The 25624-nt window shown below is 42.1% G+C and overlaps 1 protein-coding gene across 8 annotated transcripts; it reads left to right on the forward strand.

The window, feature by feature from the left end:
- Positions 1-25589, forward strand: LOC132786700 (trithorax group protein osa). 8 transcript variants are annotated; one of them, XM_060793310.1, is made up of 17 exons: positions 1-491; positions 2612-3770; positions 8372-8680; positions 8807-9016; positions 14092-14248; positions 14345-14716; positions 14819-15508; positions 15570-15754; positions 15836-16096; positions 16898-17114; positions 17184-17230; positions 17430-17658; positions 18301-18687; positions 19340-19499; positions 19668-19863; positions 19925-20006; positions 20074-25589. In XM_060793310.1, the coding sequence occupies exons 2-17, from the start codon at positions 2751-2753 to the stop codon at positions 23652-23654; spliced, it is 8103 nt and encodes a 2700-aa protein (XP_060649293.1). In that variant the 5' UTR covers positions 1-491; positions 2612-2750; the 3' UTR covers positions 23655-25589. The 8 variants fall into 8 exon arrangements, with proteins under 8 accessions (XP_060649293.1, XP_060649292.1, XP_060649296.1 ...); XM_060793309.1 differs by having other exon boundaries at positions 3-491; positions 15833-16096; XM_060793313.1 differs by having other exon boundaries at positions 3-491; positions 15836-16087.
- The last annotated feature ends 35 nt before the right edge of the window (positions 25590-25624 follow it).

Below are 25624 nucleotides of genomic sequence, written 5' to 3' on the forward strand. Positions count from 1 at the left end.
GCAACTTTCTAATTAACTTCGGCTTATTCGATATCAAACAAAATGCACCCAAGTTTCGATAGTATCGATATGAAAATGAAAGACATATCAATGTATCATCCGCCATATTTGTTCGCGTCAGTACAGATGTCCGGCAACGCTAAAACTCGCTTTGTACAGGGCCAGCTCGTCGTTATGCTGAGAAAAATAATGAAAATTAAGTGAAATTACACTGAATTAAAAAGAAAAAGTGTATAGATTATGTACAGAATGTGTATAGTAATTAACCAAGTGTGAATTTAACATCCACAACAGTGTTTTTTGTCGTGTATTCGCGCAGTGAATATAATTTTCATCGGCCGCAGGCAGCAGCAGCGCAGGCAGACAAGACTTGCTGCTGCATACAATTTAATGTTCGTACTCGTACCGAGCTTGTCTTCTCACGCGAGTTCGTCGTTTTTAGTATATATAGCCAGTCTATGGACGGTCGATGCGTGAAAATATTTCTATGTGTAAGTGTGGGTGTGTACATGTTTAGTTGTAGTTTAGCAAAAAAATAAAAAAAAACGAAAAACTCAAAATGCAACATTATGCCGGATTTTTGCTAGCCAGATACGCAAAAGTCAACTAAATATGTACATTTGTGTGTGTACATAGTACATGCTGGCTCAAAGTTCGATACGGTACAGATACATTGTATGTATGTATGTACAAATGTACGCGTGTATACATAAAATATTAAAATCCTTGCATCATCATCATCATCACCTAAGAAAAAGCTTGGTTATCGTCAATATCTATTAATCTACGCTAGCGAAAAAAAGCGCTAAACCAAAAAAAGATAATCCACACAGCGAAATGTGAAAAAATTCTTGAAATGAAGCATAAACGAGAGACCGACGACGGCGACGTCGACGACACAAACGTCAGCAGAGCAGTAACGAGCGATGCAATTACAACTGCCTAAACAGCGGTCAATGGATAAATCTTCAATTATAAAGATTGTTGAAAAAAATATTCAGAGCCCCAATTGCTATATAAAAATACTAAACGACAACGAAAAATAGAAATAAGCAAAAACAATTTGTGAAAAACGCGAAACCTAAACTCGTTTTGTTCTTTACACACATTCGGTCGGTCGGCATTAAAATTAAAATGTAACAGTAGTGGTTGTCTCGCTCTCGCACCCGCTTATTTGCGCTACGAAAAAGGCCGCATATAATACAAGCGAGATAAATAGCACTCCAAAACGAAAATCAACGAGAGCGCGCAAAAAATCCTAACGCAAATTATATATGAAACGAAATCATCAACGCCAAGTGGATAATAAAAAATATTTATAATAAAAAAATTAAAAATTGAAATTATAGGTGTACAATGAAGCGCTATAATGATTCTTGTGTAGGCAACAATAACACCATTTGCCATTTTCTTGCTAGACACACATACAAACAAAAAATATACAACAATAAATGCATGTAGAAATTTATGTAAAAAAAAGTCACAGGCCGCTTTAGTTATGAATTTATGAATATAATTTTGTTTGATACATATCCTAAAGAAAAACAGCAATCCAACAATTCTCTACTTGCAAAAACACACGAATTTGTAACCTGCTGTCTGTCGTTCCTCACGAAGTGCTATCGGAATTATTTGCGTATCGAAAATTGGGTGCAATAAATTCGTCTTTTGTTTGTTTGCTAAATGCTATTTTATAATGCATAAAAAGCCAAATGTATTGTGCATTAACTAACATATGAAGTATTTTGCAATAGTTGCAATGGTTGGAGGGTTATTCCTGTTGTAGGCTGTTATTCAATTTCAATTTACATTAAATATGAATGAAGGACGTAGAGAGAATGGAAATTAGAATATATTATTCATATCTAATCAGCTTAATTCGATCTTTTGAAAATAGTAAACTATAGTTCATAGTATTGAGCATTAAACCGGGCCTAAAAAAGTATCTGATTAGATGTAAATCGCCCCTTGACAATTGTCATTTTAAAGTACTGGAGATGTGGCATGTCTATAATAATTTAGGGTGTTTTTAAGCAATTAAAATAAATATTAAAAATTAAAATAAATAGAAATTATTAAATACATATAAAAATAAAAATGTAATTAATAATTTACTGCCCTCTTCAAACAAAAACTAATACAGACATCCCATGCGCGCATTAGTGCGAGTGCGACAGTGAGAGCCACACTCTCATCATGCAAGTGAGATAGCGTGTGCGTGTGTAGAGCTGCCAAATGTAAAGAGAGAACGCGAGAGCGAACTAAGCTGAGAGCACAGAGAGCGAGAGAGTAGCCAACCAACGGCTGTCAACGCGCGACAATTTGTAAACGGACACAGTCAGAATACGAATATACTGCTGTGTCCGTGTAGTGGTATTGGTGTAGTGTGTTGTAGTGGTAGTAGTAGCTGAGTTTTCAGTACACAGAATGATGAAGAATTACAAAATCGTTGTTGGCGGCCAAAATAAATACATACGTATTGAGGCGGTATATGATTTTATGGCTATGATGATGTGTGGTGCATTGCATTTGTTTTTATATATTGTTCCATCGATTTGATTCCAAGCGATACACAACAACTAACGAGAATACTTTTCCCAAAACCTTGCAGCTAACATAACCTCAAACTTACCGCTGCAGTCGGGGAAGTCGTCGTCATCAGCGTCAACGTTGTTGGTGGATATTCTGCAGGAAGAAGAAGCACAGCTCTTTGATTTGACAACAACAAACAGCATCATCATCATACGACAATGAATGAGAAAATAAAGTCACCCTCAGCCCAAGGGGCAAGTGGTGGTCCAGGTCCAGTGGCAAGCGGTGCACCCGGCTCAGGAGGCGCTGCACCACCAGGTGGGGCGGGAGGTGGCGCTACACCGCCCACCTCGGGACCGCCGACGCCAAATAATGGCAGCGATGCCATCATACAGCAGAGCGGCGGCACTGTACCGCATCCCTATGGTGGGCCACCGCCCGGTTCAGCGCCCGGTGCACCTCCTGATCCCGCAGCTGTCATGTCGCACTATCACCATTTGCATCAGCAGCAACAACAGCAGCAGCCACAACATCCCCAGCAGGGTCCTCCCATGCCACCACACATGCAGCACCATGGTGGACCGCCTCCAGGTGGTCCCCAAGGACCACTGCCGTTGCCCGGTGGACCTGAGCATACGCCCGGCGGTGTGAAGGATGAGTACGGGTCGGCGCACTTGCCACCACCACCACAACACCAGCATGCCCATCCCGCCTATGCGCGCTATCACGCTGGCGATCCCAACATTGATCCCTATCGCTATGGACATGCGCCCGCCCAGCAGCCACCGCCTGGCAGTAAACCGCCTCCACATCAGCAGCAACAACAGCAGCAGCAACAGCCACCCGGTGCTGGTGGATCACCAAATCGACCGCCGCAACAGCGCTATATACCCGGACAACCGCCACAGGGTCCAACACCGACATTAAACTCATTATTGCAATCGTCGAACCCGCCGCCACCGCCCCAGCATCGTTATGCGAACAACTATGATTCGCAGCAAGTTGCCAATGCGGCGGCTGCGGCAGCTGCAGCTCAACAGCAGCAACAACAACAGCAGCAGCAACATCAACAGAATGCTCAACAGCAAGCTGCCGGACCACCGCCTCCGCTGCCCGGTCATGGGCCACCGCCGCCACAACACCAGCCGTATGGTGGGCAACAGGGTGGCTGGGCGCCACCGCCAAGACCCTACAGTCCACAGCTAGGACCTTCGCAGCAGTACAGAACACCTCCACCGGTAAGTTAAGATCTCACTCAGTATATTTACTCAATTGTTTGGGGGGGGAATCGGAATGGGTGCAGTTTGTTATGATTTAAAGGTTGTCCAATTCCTTGCACAGCTCCTACAAAATTTATCAGACATACTGACACACTTACCACAGACTTAATTTCATGTGTACGACCGAAATCCCAACTTCCCAAATATGCTACAGAGAAACGAAAATGAAGAAGAAAAACGACAAAAAAATAAAAAACCGGCACTGCGCCGGTAAACAATAACAACAAAACATGGGGAAAAGGCAACAAAAGGCAATGCTGCTGTTGGCGGTGATGTGGTGTTGTTGTTGCTGTTGCTGATGGTGGTGGTGGCTCAACAATAAGAATAAGCTGCCGGTGCCACCACTTGACACAAAGCAACAAACAACAACCGAAAGTACACGCCTCTGTCTCTCCTGTATATCTGTTCATGAATGTGCTCTGCTCTGTATGTGAGAGTCTGTGTATGTGGGTGGGTGTATTGCTTTATATCGTATTCGTTTATTTGCTTGCAATTAGACAACAATTGTTTATAAATAGAATTACACTTATTAAAGAAAACCCAACTTTTGCAAAGGAAATATTCATATAGAAACACGTAAGGGGAGCAAAACAAAGATTGAGATGGAGATACAAATATATATATATACATAGGTGCAGATATAAATACAGATTGCTGGTAAAACACATGAGACTTTCATCTCTTGATGCCGCATTGATTTATATGCATATCTAAATGATTATGCCTAACAGGATTCCACGATAAACCAACGTACGTTCCTCTATATTTGTATCTCGAAATGTAACGGCATTAAATTCACACACACAAACACACGTAGGCAGATTTTTATGAATGGTTGAGAATCCGTAGCAAATATAAGTCGAATAAAAGGCAATGACCTTTAATAGCTAAATAAAAACAGAATGAATGAAATACAATATATAATAAATACGACTTCGCACACAGGTGTTCGACTAGCAGATACGACGCTTCAACTGAAATAGGTTTTGCATAAGATTTTGAGAACGATATCAATGCTATATAGTATATCTATTGAACTGATATGGCATATCTGTAGTTCATTTGGATTATTGTTGTACTAAACAAACAGTATTTGAGTTGTTGAATTAGTTTTTTTTGTTTGCGTATTTACCTATTTTATTTGAGTAATTAATCTTATACTAATTGGCAATAATTAGAACTGATTTCGTTTATAGATGTTGGCATTTTTATATAATTTCTAGATAATTGTAGGCAACTAAACTACCTCACAATTGATGTCTCGCCATAAACCAGAGTGAGAGGGGCAGTCAAAACAAAAATAAACAATTGACATGCTTGTTGTAAAAAGCGCAAGAGAATGTGAATGAAATTTTGATGTTCAGCCCCTGAAGTGCCTCGGTCAACAAGTTTCGTTCATACCACATGCAGACAGACGCACACAAACACATGTAGAGAGATATTTAAATGTATATAAACATATATTTAATGTATTTTTGTGCCCGCTGTCTTACCCCAATTTTCGCTTGTCGTCTATGCGGCCCATGAACCGCGACGTTGATTTTGGTCTCCTTGGCTTACAATTACCATCCGCACTCCGCAGTGGAAGGGAAGATGGAGGGAGGAGTAAGACATGAGATGGGATGGGGGACTCTCGTTCTCTCTTTTTGGTCGGTTGCCGGCTTTTTTTTTTGGTCTCGGTCTTGGGTCTTGGGCCGTAACTTTGCTCTTTGTTGTTGGTCGTTATCGTCGACTTTCTTATCAAGAGTTGCTTTCCTTTTTTTACGGCATGACCTTGCTTTTGTTGTTATCCTTTCGCTGTCGCCGCCCATTTGGTGCTTTTGTAAAAGATGTAAACGTGGTTTTCTTAAGTTGTTAACAGGTGATGTAAGTTGATGTATGTCAACTTTAAACATTTTTGTGGCACTTTAGATGTTATTTTAAAACGAGTTGTTCAACATAAGTTAGGGGAAATGGGTTGACCTTGGTTTAGAAGGTAAAGTGTTAAAGATGCAGTAAATTATTTGAATATACTATCAAGAGGCGAAAATTACCACATATGTTAATGTACAATTAAAAAAAGACTCAATAAAGCATTTAAATGTGCAATCGAATAAGCAAATCAAAATATTCACACGTGTAATCAAGGAAAAAACAATTGAGCAATATTATCATCAAGAAATGCTAGTATTTTAATGTCTTCTTAGTTATCGCTAGTAATAAAAGTACATATTTTCATTTTCTGTTCTGATTCAAATTAATTGAAACTGTTAAAAACCATTTAATAACATTTCGCATAAATAATTAACATAATTTTTCACATTTATTAATGCAGCACGGGGCACCCTTAAAATTGCGAATGTCCAAAACTCAGACACACATTCACATTGTATCCGTATCTTTCTCCCCTTCGTTTCAATTGTTGCAAGTGTATTTAATCACACAGCTCGTGTGTATCTTTCTCTATGTGTGTGTGTGTTTGATATGAAATAATAAGCTCAGGGAAAAGGACTCCTGGCAGCTCCTGGATCAGTTCGTGGTTGTGGCAGCGGTGTTTCCCTCTATTTTTTGTTTTCATATTCTAGCGTGGTGTGTTTTTTTCTACTCTTTTTAATTCGGGCCCGGCTTTTAACCCACCACCGTTGGCTGAGCACACAACAGAGGATGCAGTTGCTGTTGCTGCCCGTCCGCCCCCCTCTGTCACACATAACATTATTTTCTCTGTCGCGCTGTCAGGCAGCCATTCGGTCGCCGTAGCCGTCGTAGTCGTTTATTTGGTTTGCTCATTCGTTCGGTTTATTCGTTCATTCGTAGATTCGTTCGTTTTGTTCACTCTTCGTTCGTATTGTTGTTGTTGTTGTTGTTGTCTGTGTCTCTGCGAACCCGACCCAGGTTGCGCCCTTGCTGCATTATTTCAAGTTCCACTTCAGCCCTGCCTGACTGCCGACCGTCTGTCCGTTCGTCCATCCATTTGCTGCCCTGCCCTGCCTGTCCCTGCGTTGCCTGATGTCTGCCTGCTGCTGCTGCTTGCTGCTGGCGTACTCTCATTTCTGTTTTTGATTTTCATCCATGATGAGTTTTCCCTTTTTACTCGAGTTCCTCTTTGCCTCTAACTTCGCGCGCACACACATACACACATACACACACACTCGGATAGGTCCCTTGCCGGTATGCAGCAAAACCATCCATTCATGTTTCCTGTCACCCCGTAGTGGACCAAGCCATTGTTGTTGTTTTCGTGTTGTTGCCGCTTGTCCTGCCGGCTTTGCTGCCACACGAACACACACTGGCGTCTATTGCTGTGGCAGCTCCCATTAGATTTATTGCCACGTTTTACTTCGGTCTGATATTTGCAACAACGCAACCAGGACTTTGCTGGCTCTCTGCTACATTGCTGCCTTTGCTGCTGTTGCTGTTGTTATGCCGTTGCCAGCAACATTTGTTATGTGCACAAAGAGGGTATGACGGGCGTGAATGCGGGTGTCTATGTTCTCTCTCTCTCTATCTCTCTGTTTCTGTCTTTCTGTCTGATTATATGCATGTGTATCTCGTTGATCTTCACTTGTCTCCTGCGCCAGAGTGCTGCTCCTTCTCGTGTAGAGTTTTCGCTTGATTGTGGCATAACGTCAAGTTGGGAAAATCGCTTTCATTAATGGCAAAGACAAAGCTCGTATTCTCTTCCCCTCTCTTCATTGTCAAGTTGTCCTGCTCCAGTTGTTTGCCTAATCCAATGACTGAAGATAAAATGGGATATCTTATGCGGAGTATTATGTTGCTTCGCTTGAGGTAACTAACTGATTATAATTTATGTGCGCAAGTCTTGTTTTCAACTTGCATCTCAAATAAATAAACTGCTCAATTGAGCTGAAAATGATGCAGACTTCTTTTGAACTGGATTATATTGTTTATATAACAATTATAAAAATGAAACTTGTATGTAACACATAGAAAGAAACTTATTATGTTCCTTACATATTTTTTTGTATTAAATTAAAATAAATAAAAGAGCCAAATGATGATTGATAATTCGAATGATACTTTATTTTATATATTTTCTATCGAAAGTATTCCCTTCGATTTAAAATAAATTGTACAAGCATTTATTATCATATATCACAAGGGCATCTAGCAAACGTATAACTTTTTGAATTGCACATTTGTGACTGTCAAAGTAAAATATCCCTCTAGGACCGTCATCACAAAGTTGCTGTTCATCATTTGTTGTAGACAATACATACGTAATAAATGTGTATGTGTGTGTGTGGGTACGTGCGTATACACATAGAAACGTGTGTGTAGAGAATTGGTTGTGGAAAATCGATTACAATGATTGCAGTGCGAGCTGAGGTTGAGGAGGGCGGGATGATATAAAAATAATTGAAGCAAATGGACGCTTTAGGAAGCAGACAGATAGAAGCTTATGAGCCTGAACTCTTCGTCTCGCATAATAAAATTTGTGAAAACATGCAAATAGATAGATTGAGATACATTGTGTGCGTCTCTTCACTTATTTTTCCTTCTTTGTATTTATTTTAAAATCATCATTGATTTGTAATTTATCATTTGTTTCTTATTTGCAGCAAAATACTTCCAGAGGTCAATCACCATATCCGTCAGCTCACAGTCAAAACTCAGGTTCCTATCCCAGTTCGCCCCAACAACAACAACAGCAGCAGCAGCAGGCGCAACAACAACAGGCGGCACAACAGTCCGGCGCACCTGGAGCACCAGGAGCGCCACCACCTGGTCCCTCACAGCAACAACAACAACAGCAGCAGCAAAATACACCGCCCACTTCTCAATATTCGCCGTACCCGCAAAGATACCCAACACCGCCAGGTTTACCGGCGTCTGGGCCCAATCATCGAACTGCCTACACAACGCACCAAGTAAGTTGCCTCTGTCACAATGATGACAGCCCTAATTATGTCAGAACCCAAATTAATCATGCACAAACATAAACTAGTTAAATGTTCGATTTGATAATTGTTGCCGTCACCATTGTCACATTGCAGTATTCCGAACCAAATAGACCGTGGCCCGGTGGTTCATCGCCTAGTCCTGGTCCTGGCCATCCATTGCCGCCTGCCTCACCGCATCATGCGCCACTGCAACAACCGCCAACGCCGCATTCCGCCGGTGGTGGACCGCCGCCCAGCAGCAGTCCGGGGCATGCGCCGAGTCCATCGCCGCAGCCCTCGCAGGCATCGCCATCGCCGCACCAGGTGAGTGTTTTTAGCAAATTAATTATACATATATTTGAGTAGTCGCTTCACAATTATTTATGAATAATTGCAAGAGGGCATAGAATAATATTAGTCAAATTAAAGCTGAAATTGCATAATTATATTATTAATGCATTCATAAATACGCCCTAAAGTGTGTATAAAATGTGCGAATGCACTTTCAACTTGAATTTTAGTCAATTATAGTTGCTATATTAGAGCTTTGTAGTCCGATATTGTTTAAGCTGTGCATTGATAGTTCAATTATGCAGTAATGTTTTGATAAAGTTTCATTTAGGATTATACGCCTCAAAGATATTTGTAGTTACCCTAAAAGTCTGAGATGCATTTTGGTAAGACCGAAAAAGACTTTTGATCAGGCAAAGAATCGTTAAAGTATCATTTAACAATATAAACTCAAAGGTGCATTTTGTAAAATTCGAAATCTCAGCTACATTTTAGGAATGCCTTCATTTTTGGTACTACCTTAGTTATGTTCAGACAAAGATGGCAGATATATAGTAAGCATACCATATAAATGATTTGCGGCTTGCAGCTTATCGCTGTCTTTACCCCTTTTCTCCCCGAACTGCCAAGCTGTGCTGTGCCTACCTTTATTTCCAACTCGGTTATTGACTGATACGCGCTATCAGGGCGCTTTGCGTCGAGCTCTTTGCATTCCACCTATAGCTCTATGCCAAGACGAAAAGGGTAGGAGAGAGAAGTCGAGTTGCGTTGAGTTGAGTCGCTATGGTATGCGTAGTACCCCATTTATTCATTCAGCATGTCCGTGATGGTCGATGTGGTTGTTCTTCTTGCTGTTGTTTTCGTTCTTGTTGCTGTTGTTCTTGTTCTTGTTGTTGCTGTTGTTGTTATTGTTGTTGGCCCGCCGCCGTCGTCGTCGACATTCCTTATATCATTTTTTACTCATTCCCTTTATGTTGTTGCTGTTGTTGTTTCGCTGCTGCCGTTGCTGCTGCTGTGGTGTGTATTTGTATGTGCAACTACATACATAGATATAATACGGCTACACTCAAGATCCCACAAAGAGCATATGTTTCCCCGCACATACATACATATGTATGTATTTGGGTCAATGCCAAGGTCATTGCTGTTTGTTGCTTGCGGGCTATTCACTTTTTTTGTTTTTGTTTTTGTATTTTTTATATGCCGTGCTAACAATTGGGACTTGGTCTTGATATTCTCATGCCCATCTTTCAAACCAAATGTTCGATAGGTTCTAAGAGCGCAATCTCTTGCCAAATTGAATGATATAAACTTACTTTCTAAACTCTTGTTCAATTTACTGTGTTGTTCAATCAACTAATTAAATGAATGTTTTGCAATTTTTAGTTGCATTACACTTTAAATGCATACACTTGATTATCCCCCAAACGATTACTTCAAGTGACGCTTCATTTGCTTTAGTTACTGTAATGCATTCAGTTGAATGTTTCGCTGCGGTTATTCAAACATTTTAGACACACGCGGTGTTTGGTAATTATACGTTGTAACGTTGCTAGAGAAAGGACTGAGTGTTGTTTGCAAATGTTGAAAGGATATTTCAAAACACTTCAAATGTTATGGTTTAGTCAAGAACCAAATCATATTTCATACAATATAACTTCTAACGAGTGGATAAAATACCTTATAGTTATAATTGAAGTAGTAAAGTATACAAAAGCTATTCAAGTAATTCAAAGTTGAAGACAAGGCGCCGTGTATTTTACCTTCATGATTGGCTTAGTTCTTAACCCAGATTTTAGCAGTAATCTTATTGCTTTACCCTTTTAAATAGTCATTACCGTGCAAACAGCTTATGCAGTTACAAAGTATTGGTATTTTTTTGTTTTAATTTATTAAAATTACTAAAGTCTTGCAGTTCTCGATATAAGAGAGTCTATATTTTGTTGTCGTTCAGTTGTTGTGTTGTGTTTTCTTTTTGCAAGTTCTTTGGCGGTCTTTTGTGCTTGTGCACATAGCCAGAAGCAGCAGACGCCGCAACCACGCAAACTTTAGTTTCGCTCATAAAATTCAAGTGGGCACACATTCACAGTCAGTCGAATACTCGCAGATACAGATACAAATACAAAGATACGTTCGGAAATACAGATACAAAAAAGCGCGCACACACCCAGAAATAACTAATGAATGTTCACCATTTGCGGTGGGGCTCTTGGAATGGTCTGGCGCTGTTTCACTGCTGGTCTCGCTCTCTGCGTGTCTTCGCTTTGTATGAGTATGTCTTCGTTAAAATATATGTGTGTGTGTGAGTAATGCAAATGGTGAGCGAAACGAACAAGAGAGCGAATGAGAGACAGAGAGTGAGCTGGCGAGTGTTTGTGCGGTTGCAAAAATTACTGACACTACTATCTCGAGCAAACTGCAAGCCAATCATTCTACATACATGTGTACGTATGTATGTATGCGCTTTTTGGATCGCAAATGCTTTCAAATGTGTCACATTTTAAAATACCCTGTAATCATATTATCTCTAGATAAGGTTGCAATACCAGCCTTCACATTCGAATCAAATCGATATTGACTGGCATGAAATTTAGAGCAGTCGAATGTCAATTATGTCATTAAAAGGGTATCTTTTAGTCGTAGCTTGCACAAATTTCATTTCAGGCTGTCGGAGCATATTAAGTATATGTCATGTGTGCACAGCACGTAAATGTCGCAATGTTGTCTGTTGGCTAAATGTTAAGTTTTCCCACTGCTTGCCGCTTGGGACTCCAATTAATATACCCTGTGACTACAAAAAACGAAACTAAAATAGTTTTAGTAATCCATAAAATACATGTGCCTATATTCTTATGAGTTCTTAAATTGAGTAGAACTTTCCATCCCAATCAATCATTTACGATTATATATGAAATTGCCCAACTAATTGCTTTTCCCCTTTTTTGTCGTGTTTTGTTTTTGAATTTTTTAAAGAATTTACCCTATCTTTGATTAAAATGTGACCAGATTTTGTTACAGGCGTGCCTTTCCCCAAAGTTTATAGATATTTCTGTTCATATGTATTTTTTTATGTTGTTTAGTACCAAATAACAATAATAACTGAGCCAAAGGCTTTTTTTGTATTTTTGTTATTTAATTTCTGGCATTTAAAAACCCAATTGTTTGCACATACTATGTTATTTGTTGTTATTCGCACAAACATGCATCTGTGTGTGCTCACATTAATACTCACACACACCCGAATACATGTTTGTTATAAATGATTTCTTTGTAGCCGTCGTTCCCGCAGCGAGCGCCTGTTTTTCTTTCCAAGTAATTTTTCTACATGCCGGCAAGTTTACACATACACACACGCGTAAAAACAGTGACTCGTTCACATATTCAAAAGGGAGAGGAGAGAGAGAGAGACATACACGCACACATTTAAGTACAAACGTGAGCCGCCTTCATCTTGAGCAACGTGGCCCCATCGTTCATATAAAACAGTATAGCAGGCTTTTTTAGCTTTACCTTCTTGCCTTTGCCTCTGCCACTGGTGGCTTGGCTATTCTCGTCATCAACACGCCGCAGCCGTCGCCGATGCCACTCAAGTATATTCCATGCCTGGCTCCCCTCTCGTCTTACCTCGTTTCGTTTCCCCCTCGAGCATACAATCTACCCATACACACTTAACACTCAACGGCGCTCTTGCTGCTGCTTGTGTGTGCTCGACGAACGAATGAACAGAGAAACGACGAGCAAAAAACGAATGGCTGACTCGACTGGCAGCGCTGCTACTGCGGCTCTGTCGCTGTCGCTGCCGTTGCCATTGCTTATTTCATTTTATTATATTCCATCGTTGAATGTGTGCACTGTGTCTGCGACTCCGCCTGGGTATGTACGTGTGTATGTCTGTATGTGTGAGTGTGTGCTCGTTCACGTTGTTGTTTCTTATCTACGTCTTTGTCATCGTACGCTCGCTTACTCAAAGCGCGCCATAACTACCACTACCACTACCATTGCCACTGCCACATCTCAAATCCAATCCGGGCCCCTTTGAACGAACGCTTCGAGTTGCTGCTGCTGCAGTTCGCGTCGACTTTGTCGTTATTCGTTCCACATAGCTTTTTCTCTGTGTTGTTGTTTTTTTGTCGTTGTCGTTGTTGTTGTTGTGCGCTTTGACTTTGCCGTTGCTGCTGCCGTTGTTGTTGTTGCCGTCAGTTCATCGTACATTTCATTTCACTTCACTTAATTTCTCAGATACCAAAACGAACAGCGCGTTGTATTTTCTTCTTGTTGTTGCCCGGCTCGACATGGCCCGGCATGGCATGGCATAGCGTGGCTTGACTCTGGCTCTGGCATCCTCTCCATTCCTCATCACATTACTTCACTCCACTCCACTCCACTTCAGTCCAGTCCAATCGACAATGTTGATCCCGCGCGCCGTTCGTTTTTCTGTGCGACTCGAATTGCTGTCGGCTTAAGTCACTGTGCTTGGCTTTGTATGCGTATAATATGTGTGTGTTTTTATGTGCATATATATGTATGTATAAATATATATATATATTTGTAGTCGTAGTCGTAGTCGAGTCGTCGTTTTCGTATTCGAGCTCCCTTGGGTTGAGCTTTTTCTTGTTCTTTTTTTTACTTCTTATATGCAGAGAGAGAGAGACGACAAACTAAGGTTACAGTCAGTCGACCGACCGCTCGACCGTTTAGAATTATTGCTCTCTTCTGATATTTCTATGCAAGATTTGGACTCAATGATTTCATTGTAAGCTAGTTACAATTGCGCAACTCTGCTCCTTAACAAAAACCAAGGGAACGTATTGCCTTAGATAATATTTGTTTGCTTTATTGAGAATCACAACAAAAGGCTGGAAAGGTTGCCAATGAAATGCCCATTTGGCTTGTTGAGTTGTTTCAAATTTAAACGATGCCAAACAATGCATAAACCAAATAACCAAGTATTCGACTAGCACATGCTCTTTTATCTCAGATCTTTTCGTTCGGTACATTCTTTATAAAGGGAACAGAGTATTAAAAGGGGCGCAATTATGTCTTTATCGAATAACGAATTTGCTGAAGTGATTAACATCTAATTTATTGTTTTGTTTTGCTCAATGCAGGAGTTGATTGGACAGAATAGTAACGATAGTTCGAGTGGCGGGGCTCACAGTGGCATGGGATCTGGTCCACCGGGCACGCCGAATCCACAGCAAGTCATGAGGCCAACACCCTCGCCAACTGGCTCATCAGGCTCAAGATCAATGTCTCCTGCAGTGGGTAAGTAAACGAATAATCGCACGTGCTGCTGGTTTTATTGTTGTCTGCTTGAAAAGTGAAAGCACACTAACGATTTGATTATTGTCAATTTTGTAGCACAAAATCATCCTATCTCGCGTCCGGCGAGTAATCAGTCAAGCAGCGGGGGTCCAATGCAGCAACCAACTGTGGTCGCTGGCCCGCCACCGATGCCGCCACACGGTCTACCTGGTGGGCCACCATCTCAGCAGCAATCTCAGCAGCAACAGGCTTCAAATTCAGCATCGTCCGCCAGCAATTCGCCACAGCAGACGCCACCACCTGCCCCGCCGCCAAATCAAAATGTTAATAATATGGCAACACCACCGCCACCGCAAGGGTCGACAGGTGGTTATCCCATTCCGCAGCATATGCATGGCAGTTACAAAATGGGTGGACCGGGACAAAGTCCTGGCGCTCAAGGGTATCCTCCTCAACAATATCCACAAGGTAAGCTGAACAAGAGAGAGAAGTCACTTAAAAAGCTTTTTAACTTTTCAATGGTTCAAGCTATACTAATAATGTAATTAATTTGATTTTGTGTCTCTGTAGGCAATTATCCGCCACGCCCACAGTACCCAGCTGGCGCTTATGGAACTGGGCCGCCACCTCCGCCATCGAGCCAAGCCACTGGCGGAGCCAACAACATGTCATCCAGCGCACAAAGTGGCTATCCACGATCGATGCCTAACCATAGCGGTGGTAGCCCACATCCACAGTATCCACCATATCAGTGGGTGCCTCCATCGCCGCAGCAACCTGGCGTGGGATCGGGACAAATTGGTGCTTCAATGGGCAACCATGTGCAAGGCAAGGGTACACCACCACCAGTTGGCCCAGGACCGCCACCACCACAAGGCAGTGGGTCGCCACGTCCCTTAAATTATCTGAAGCAGCATTTACAGCACAAAGGTGGCTACGGTGCCAACCCAGCGGCGCCACAACCCCAAGGCTACGGCAATGGACCGACTGCCATGCATCCGACCATGCCAATGGGTCCACCTCATCATATGGGTCCGCCACAAAGCATGGGTCCACCGACCAGTACGCCGCCGCAGTCGATGATGGGCGCACAGGCGGGCAACGAGAGTGGCCCAGAGCATATATCGCAAGATAATGGAATCAGTTCGTCGGGACCCGCATCGGGCTTGCATGCCGTTACCGCTGTGGTTACAACTGGCCCCGATGGTACACCAATGGATGAAGTTAGTCAACAGAGCACGCTCTCGAATGCTTCAGCTGGTGAGTACACAAATTTAATTTGCATGTGTTCTCTTGTATTAACCATGTTTTGTCTTAACAGCATCTGGCGAAGATCCACAATGTACTACACCAAAGTCGCGCAAACATGATCCATATAGCCAAAGTCATTTAGCACCACCAAGCACATCTCCACATCCAGCTGTCATGCATGGAGGCGGTGGTCCGTCTGGCGAGGAGTACGACATGAATTCACCACCCAATTGGCCGCGACCAGCTGCTGGTTCGGTATGTCTCTATCACTACTACTTGTATTTCGATTTCTATTGCTGGCAATATTAATGACAAACCATTTTCCGTTCACAGCAGGTGTTCAACAGTCATGTTCCTGTCCAACAAGAACCATTTCGTAGCACGATTACGACAACAAAGAAGTCAGATTCACTTTGCAAGCTATACGAGATGGATGACAATCCGGATAGACGGGGTTGGCTAGACAAGCTGCGATCCTTCATGGAGGAACGTCGAACGCCAATTACGGCGTGTCCGACCATCTCTAAACAGCCACTCGATTTATATAGGTTATACATTTATGTAAAAGAACGTGGCGGATTCGTCGAGGTATGCAAGGTGCCGTAGTAACTCCTTTTACTAACTTCTTTTTAGATTTACTAGCAAAACCAAATCAAACAAACCAAAATTAGTGTACAACCAACCAAACCAAACCACCAAAAAAAAACACCACCAAACCAAAGTAAAATAATGTAGCTAACACCTCAACAACAATTATATATAAAAACATCTCTTAGTGTCCAACAATTGAAAAGTCAACCGAACCACAAATTTATCCAAACGCACGTTATCCTCCAACAACATTCAATCTCTTGTTTAAAGTCTGTTTCACTCTTGTTGAAGTTGAAGTTAATTCCGAATCTTGATAGTTCTATTCATTTGATTGCATGCGTTTCCTCTTATTCGACTGCATGTCTGGTTGTTTTTTAAGAGACTTTGAATATTTAACTTAAAATTAAATTCGTTTAAATTGGTGTTACTTTTCTTATTTATTCATTCAAAATGAATATATTTCTTATAAAGGATGTTTTTAGTTGTATAGATTCTTTTTTTTTTTCGTTCAAGTTCAGATTACCAAGTTGTTTAGCTACCATAGGAAACATTTCGATCTTATCCTACATTCCTTTGTTTTTGTTTACAAAGTACTAGTAAATTTTTGGCCTTCCCCATATTTCAAACTTTCTTACTAACACATTTAACTATCATTATTAATTTTGAATGCGGCATTCACATGCAACTGTTTGCTTGTCATTTTATTTGATATCTTCTCCTTTTCCTAATTAATGATTAATTCCAATTATTTGACATTTGTGTTATGTTTATAAATGAGTACGCACATTTTCATTGTTTGTTCACTAGGTGACTAAGAGCAAAACATGGAAGGATATAGCTGGTCTGCTCGGCATCGGTGCTAGCAGCAGCGCTGCCTACACACTTCGCAAGCATTATACCAAGAATCTGTTGGCATTCGAGTGTCACTTTGATCGAGGCGACATCGATCCGTTGCCTATCATCCAGCAAGTTGAGGCCGGTAGCAAGAAAAAGACAACGAAGGCAGCATCTGTGCCATCACCAGGTAAGTGCTCAACATAAATGTAGTCTACTCAATCATATTCCAATAGAAAGATCTCATATCAATGGTCAGATTGTGCTATCAAGATGCTAACGTCACCAGCGATCAACTCGAATCCAGGTTTAACTTACTACAAAGTTACATTTAGTCACGCCTTAAGTAAAGCATCTTCTCAGTATTGGAATCGGATAATTAGTCCGCTTAGTCACTTTAAACACTCTAGATAGGATGCCACTCTTTAAGCTTGATAGATGTGCCGTTACCACCTCTGAACACTATTAAAACTCATTTTTGTTTACTTATATTTTCGAACCAAACGGTGGTGGTCATTTGGACGCTGGAACCACAAATTCTACAGGATCATCGAACTCGCAGGACTCTTTCCCGGCTCCACCTGGCGGTGCACCGAACACAGCTATCGATGGTTATACGGGATACACTGGCGGTGGCGCTTATCCAACACCTTCTGGGCCTCAACCGGACTACGGTGCAGCTGGGCAAATGCAAAGGCCACCGTCGCAAAACAATCCGCAGGCACCGCATCCTGGTAAGCACTACGATGCCATAATATATAATAACTAATTGGAAATGCATAGGAGTACATGTGTATACACACATCTAGTGAGTGTGTATGTATGTGTATGGATAATTTATAATGCTTTTTTCGTTGTAATATTACAATTGTCCCCCTTTCTCATTCAGTTGTTAAAATGTGTATTGCAACTAGATAATGTACATTTATATGGATATATGCACTGCATATATATATCCATATACATTTTATTGTATTATTTGTTTTTGTTGCCTAACTTTTAAATTATTTTTGTTGTTTTTAAACTATGCGTATTAATTTGATGTGTGTCATTTGTTTATTCATTTTTATGTTGGTTACGTATAAAATGGGCGCACTACTAAAAAACAAAACAAACAATCAAAAAATCAAATAATTCCATCACCACCAACAAACATCACCTGACACTACAATCAAACCACATCTCCATCGCAAAATAATCAAACTCTTCGAATTGGCTCAACATGAACAAACAACTTAACTCCATATGCTACTACAACTACAACAAAAACCAACAAACAAACAACTGTTTATATTATGTTTATACTGTGTCATTCATTCATTTCTTCATCAATCCATCCATATCCATCACGAATGCCGCTTGTTGCCGATATTCAGGCACTCAAAATCAAACAGCCGCCGCTGTTGTTACCGGTGATAACATAAATGTGAGCAATCCCTTTGAAGATCCAATTGCTGGCGGTGGGGCTGCTGGTGGTGCTGCTGCCGCTGCAGCTGCAGCTGCTGCCTCTGTTGGTGTTGGTGGACCATCACATGGTGCTCCACCACCGCCCCCACATTCACCGCACACAGCGCCACAATCAAACAATCAACACCACCAACAAGGCATTCCAACACAGTTGCCGCCACCATCACAACAGCAACCACCGGCGCCACCACCGCAGCAACATGGTCCGCCATCGACGCAGCATGCGCGCCCTGCAGCTGGAGTACCTTATCCACCAGGTAGCTCTGGGTATCCAACGCCTGTGTCTAGAACGCCAGGTACATTCATCTTCTTTTCTTTATTTTTATATTCTTTTTTATATTGGCATTTTCATTTCGATTACAAATTTCAATAATAACACAATATTAATTATATATTATTATTAACAATAAATTGGTCTGCATGTGGGACTTTTATTTTAAGTAATTGCTTCTCAACCCAAAACTTACATTTTATTCATCATTGCCAGTATCAGTTCATTTATCATGTCGTTAACCATGTTATCACTTTGTTGTATTAAACAACTTGAAAATTGAATGCTTATTTGTAAATAATTATGTGTTACTTTACAAATAACCTGTGAATGCTATTTTAATTTGTAATTTGTCTCTAATCTGTTATCTTTTTGTTGTGTATATTGTATAACAATCTATGTCGTTTTTAATTTTTGTCCTGTCAAACAAGTATTGAGAGAAAGGCAACTCAAACTATGGTTTCCCATTATTATTGTATAATTTATGAATTGTATTTATATTGTCTATATGCTATGGAAATATTATAAGTTATATACTATTCTGTTAAAGCACTGCTAATGAAGAAACATATTTAGTAATAGCCTCTTAAATTATATATTTCATTTCTACTGTTTGTGTATGATTCCCCCTTGTTTTATGCGATATAAAATTAAGAATATTCCTATCATTATTTTAGGTTCACCGTATCCAACACAACCTGGTGCTTATGGTCAATATGGTTCGGGCGATCAGTATAATGCGGCTGGGCCACCGGGTCAGCAGTTTGGACCAAATCAGGGACAATATCCGCCGCAGAATCGCAATATGTACCCTCCTTATGGGCCAGAAGGGGAAGCGTGAGTGCACAATTCATATTCATACTTCAATCTAATACACCCACGACACAAACACCCACACACTAACACAACTGTACTGTTTTAATCGTATTTAAGAAAAGAAAGATATTATTTTTGCAAAATTATAAATTATTAAAAATGTATTTTCTTTTTTCTTTTCCCTAACAGCCCTCCAGCTGGTGCTAATCAGTACGGTCCGTATGGAAATCGACCTTACAGTCAAGCACCACCCGGTGGACCGCAGCCACCGACGCAAGCCGTTGCGGGGGGACCGCCAGCAAGCGGAGCGCCCGGCGCGCCACCAAATAGCGGTTATGCACCCGGCACTCCCAACCAGCAGGATTATTACAGGCCTCCAGATCAAGTAAGTAACAACGGGGAATGCGGAATGGAACATAAATTACCTTCAATTCTGTTTTTTACAGAGTCCCCAGCCGCGACGACATCCTGATTTTATAAAAGACTCGCAGCCCTATTCTGGCTATGCGGCGAGGCCCCAGCTCTATGGTTAGTATTTCTATTGAAATATTTCTGGTTGTGTATTTAAACTGACCTTTGCTACTCCCAATATCAGGTGGTTGGCAAGGTGGAAACCAACAATATCGTGCTCAGTATCCCACATCGTCAGCGCCACAGTCCTGGGGCAATGCACCACCTCGAGGTGCTGCTCCACCTGGAGGACCACATGGTCCACACGGCCAGCAGCCCGCAGGCGTGGCACAGTGGGAGCAACATCGTTATCCACCACAACAGCCTCCACCACCACCGCAGCAACAGCAACCGCCGTACCAGCAGGGCGCACCTCCCGGGCAACAGCAACAGCAGACGCCGCCACAATGGGCGCAAATAAATGCGACGCCACCACAGGCGAATATAGCGCAACCAGGCTCATCGTTGCGTCCGCCTCTTGGAGGTGCTCAACAGCAGCAACAACGACTACCCAGCGGAGTGCCCGTCATGTCACCACAACAGCAACAGGGACAAACGTTACCACAGCCACCACACAGCAATGTGCCACCATCGAGTATGCCGCCCGTGGCCGGAGGTTTGGCGAAACCTCCTTATGCTATGCCACCGCCATCGCAAGCTGGAGGCGTTCTACCCGGTGTACCAATGGCTGGCACCCCGCCTGGGAGCATGATTCCGCAAAAGCAGCCACCGATCGTTGGACAGGGCATGCAGCCGACGCAACCACCACACCAGATGCCAAACCAGCAGCCAGTCTATGCGCCTCAGGTTCCTGGTGCGCCTGGCTCCCAGCTTGTGAAAAAGGAGCTCATCTTTCCGCATGACAGCGTGGAGTCAACGACACCTGTGCTTTATCGTCGCAAGCGATTGACCAAAGCTGATGTTTGTCCTGTGGATCCGTGGCGGATTTTCATGGCTATGCGTTCGGGTCTACTCACCGAGTGCACATGGGCATTGGATGTGCTGAATGTGCTGCTTTTTGATGATGCCACCGTACAATTCTTTGGCATATCAAATTTGCCTGGCTTGTTAACGCTGCTGCTAGAACACTTTCAGAAGAATCTTGCTGAAATGTTTGACGAACGTGGCGAGGAGTCGATCGATGAGGCCGATGATGATGCCGACAGTGGCACCGTCATTTCGCTACAGGCCGAGGATCGGTTGAGGCGACGACAGCCTCGCTGTGTGCGCAGCATATGCAGCTACAACCGTCGCAGACACTATGAGAATATGGATGTGAAACGCGGTGGTCGTAGCGAGGATTCCGATGACGCGGACGAGGGCATCGATTTGGGTCAAGTTCGTGTGCAGCCCAACCCTGAAGAGCGTTCACTACTTCTGTCATTCACGCCTAACTACACAATGGTGACGCGGAAAGGAGTTCCCGTGCGGATTCAGACAGCCGATCACGATATCTTCGTGGATGAGCGCCAGAAAGCGTGGGATATTGACACAAATAAATTGTACGAACAGCTGGAGCCAGTTGGCAGCAATGCTTGGACATATGGGTTTACGGAACCCGATCCACTCGATGGCATTATCGATGTGTTCAAATCGGAGATTGTTAACATTCCATTTGCGCGATACGTACGTACTAAACACAAGGGCAAATCCACGGAGGAGAGCGCACAGAAAACGAATAGCCTCAGACCCCAAGACGAGGAGACGTCGGCGGCCACGATCAAGCAGGAGGACACCACCAACAGCAGCAGCCCCGAGGATAGCAGTTTGCTCCAGCAGACGTACAACAAGAAGCGACGACTGGTTAGCAGTAGTGGCACAACAGCCTGTGTCGAACTGAAAAAGTCCAAATTGGAGGATGAATTCGCACAGCCAGTGCTTGAGGTGAAGAAGGAACCGGAGAGTGATACGGCAGCAGCAGGAACGGCGGACAGTGATTGCCGACCCGTTGATATGGAGATCGAATCACCGCAACAGCAACGTCTGACAAATGGAGTCGCCCCGCAGCCTAAGGGATTTGATCCCAAGTCAACAGTGCGCGATGAAGCGCATGTGCTGCAACGACGTCGTGACTCAAGCTTCGAGGATGAATGCTATACGCGAGATGAAGCATCCTTATACCTGGTTAACGATAGCCAGGACTCTCTGGCACGTCGCTGCATTGCGCTCTCGAATATCTTTCGCAATTTGACATTTGTGCCCGGCAACGAGACGGTGTTAGCCAAGTCGACACGGTTTCTGGCCGTACTCGGTCGCCTGCTGCTGTTAAATCACGATCATTTGCGACGCACACCCAAGACCCGCAACTATGATCGTGAGGAGGACTCAGATTTTACCGACTCCTGCAGCTCCCTTCAGGGTGAACGGGAATGGTGGTGGGAATACTTGATTACCATTCGCGAAAATATGCTCGTGTCCATGGCTAATATAGCTGGTCACTTGGAGCTATCGCGCTATGATGAATTGATTGCGCGCCCACTCATCGATGGACTGCTTCACTGGGCGGTTTGCCCGAGTGCACACGGCCAGGATCCGTTCCCATCGTGTGGTCCCAACTCGGCGTTATCGCCACAACGACTTGCACTGGAAGCGCTTTGCAAACTGTGTGTTACAGACGCGAATGTGGATTTGGTAATTGCGACGCCCCCATTTTCACGGCTGGAAAAACTATGCGCTGTGCTGACGCGACACTTGTGCCGGAATGAGGATCAAGTGCTGCGCGAGTTCTCCGTCAATTTGCTACACTACCTGGCCGCAGCAGACAGTGCCATGGCACGGACTGTGGCCCTGCAGTCGCCTTGCATTTCTTATTTGGTGGCATTCATTGAGCAGGCAGAGCAAACAGCTTTGGGCGTGGCCAATCAACATGGCATCAACTATCTGCGCGAGAATCCTGATTCTATGGGCACCAGCTTGGACATGCTGAGGCGAGCAGCTGGCACATTACTGCATTTGGCCAAGCATCCAGATAATAGATCTCTGTTTATGCAGCAGGAGCAGCGACTGCTTGGACTTGTTATGTCGCACATATTGGATCAGCAAGTAGCATTGATTATATCGAGAGTTCTGTATCAAGTATCCCGCGGCACAGGCCCCATGCACTCGGTTGAGTACCGGTTGCTTCAGCAGCGTCAACAGCAACAACAACGTTCCAGCCTTGCCGCAACTGAGAAACCAATAGCGCCAACAACAACTACATCAGCAGCAACACCAGGAGCTGGAGCATCAACAGCAGCAGGAGTTGCATCCGGTGCAAGTGTAGTGAAAAGCGAGACGAATGTGCAACCAGATCAACCTGTTGTTGATGCGAAGCCTACGGCAACTGCTGCAGTCACAACGGCAACAATAGCTGTGATCAACGATGACAGCAGCAATAGCAGCCAACAACTGCCGCCAGCGGCAACATTCAATGATGTCAGCAACAGCAGTACGAACAGCAACAGTTGCGGCACCGTCAGCAGCAATCAGACCAACACCAGCAGTTTGGGCAGCAATAGTCAAACGACACTCAACAATTTGGTGACACAAAGCGAACAGCAACAGCAGCAGCCATTGGGTAAAACAGCACCTTCCGCCGTAGCAACAACATCACCATTATCAGCGAGCAATTTAGGCAACCTGAATGTGGCAGCGGCAACAGCAGCGAACTCAGCACCTCCAGCACCTGTGGCTCAGCCGGCGGCTCCACCGCCAACGAATGCCAATACAACCGCAGCCGTTGCGTAGTACACAACAATGCTACCAGCAACGTCTTACTACTGGTAACGTGATGCAGGAGCAGAAAGACGAGCAGTCAATCGAAGAATGGATGGGTGATGCTAGAGATAGAGATGGGCTATAAGAAACTACAAGGAATGCAAGCACACACATAATACGTTAACGTTATATATACACTTATATACTGGTAGAATTTGAATTGCGATGATGTAATCAAATGTAATGTAAATTAACTAAATGATTAATGATTAATGCTAATGAAAAGATTAAGGACATGATTGCAAGATAACACGATCTGCGTCGAAGCATAAGATGAGAAGGCGAATCACTGATGATAATGATAATTAGCATAACAACAAAACTGTATATGCTAAACATAAACGTAAATGTTAACGTAAACTTAAAATTAATTAACTTGAAATTTAGAAAAGCTTCAAGAATAACACACAATAACTGTATATTTTTCCACTTAAGTCTATAGTTAATATAAAAAAAAAAAGAAAAATAAGAAAGAAAATCAATATTACCGCGAGAAAAACAACTAAAAACAAGAGGAAAGTAGGGAGATAGAAGGAAAGTATAAAAAAAGGTCGGTCTGGCGTTAAGAATAGCCCCCGTTCAAATTTTAGCAATGAATTTTCAACGTCAAACTTAAGGCAGAAAGGAGGAGGAGGTTTAATTGCATTCAGAGATAGATGCATGCGTACAGGTTAAGCACACAATATACTTACATATGTATTAAATTAAATGATTAAATATTAACTAACTAAAACTCACACACCCATATGCGCATATGCTAAATATACATACATACACGGGGTATATGATAAATTGTATTGTGTTACTTTTATTTATATCTATTGCAATATGTACATATAAATGCAAGTAATACAATACACAATGATTGATTGATAACAACACATGATGATGCATGTTAATGAATAAAAATATATATACATAAATATAAATAAAGGTTAGTTTTAAAATTCTACAACATACTACTTATAATAATAATTATAATACAATATGTCATTTAAAGTCATATAGTGAACATAAACCTAACACCATATGCATATGTATGTGTATATATGCAACATCTTTAAGAACTATGTAATACAATTATACGGATATTTATGTGTGGATATTGTGAAATTTGAATGCAGAAATTATGCAACAACACATATACAATACAAATTAAAAACGAAAAAAAAAACGCGATAAAAAAAACGAAAATTGTACATACTTAACTATTTTGTAAATTATATCTGTATTTTGTATTTTGTTTCCATATTGCGCGTTGAGCGTTGCTGCCGCAGGCCACATGTCATTTCGTATTATGAATGCTAGCGGGTGTGCGTGTGTGCTGAGTGTATGTATGTGATCTAGTGTGTGAGAGAGTTTGTATGCGATGTAGGCGAATAATTCAAATTTGTGAAATTTTATTTAACTTTTTATTTTTGGATGATCATCAATTGCAACAGCAAGAACAACACACACACACACACGCGTGAAGCATAAGAGAAATAAGGCACATATCGAGCACTTAATGTTGTAATTTTTATATTGTTTGTATTATTATTTTTTGAAAGTGCTGCTGGAACAAGGTTTAATTTTATATTGAACATAATTTAGGCGTAAATGACAAGCTTAACTCATAAGTTTTTTATCGTAATCTTAATTTAACAAATATTCAATCTTAAAGAAATACAGTACATTAAAAGAAACGATTTCAAAATCAATACGAACTAAGCTATATAGAAGCACGCAAAATTAACTAAAACCATGCTTTATATTACAACAACAAACAAGAAAGCGTGAAACCAATAGAAAACAAAACAAAAAAAAACAACAAAGTAACAATTGCAAAATCATCGAGCACCTGAAAAAAAAACATGTGCGAAGAAAAAAGTTGCAAACTGAACTTTGATGCATATGCAATTAAAGCTCTAGAATACATGGCAATATTACAAATGGACTGC

This window comes from Drosophila nasuta, chromosome 2R, assembly GCF_023558535.2.
Source record: "Drosophila nasuta strain 15112-1781.00 chromosome 2R, ASM2355853v1, whole genome shotgun sequence".
NCBI lineage: Eukaryota > Metazoa > Arthropoda > Insecta > Diptera > Drosophilidae > Drosophila > Drosophila nasuta.

Bases quoted from the DNA above. Each gene is read 5' to 3' on its own strand.
- LOC132786700 (XM_060793309.1), top strand. From the start codon at position 2,751: ATGAATGAGAAAATAAAGTCACCCTCAGCCCAAGGGGCAAGTGGTGGT. The intron at 15,509-15,569 runs GTGAGTACACAA...TTGTCTTAACAG, and splicing joins GCTCTCGAATGCTTCAGCTG to CATCTGGCGAAGATCCACAA. The intron at 17,115-17,183 runs GTAAGTGCTCAA...ATCAATGGTCAG, and splicing joins AGCATCTGTGCCATCACCAG to ATTGTGCTATCAAGATGCTA.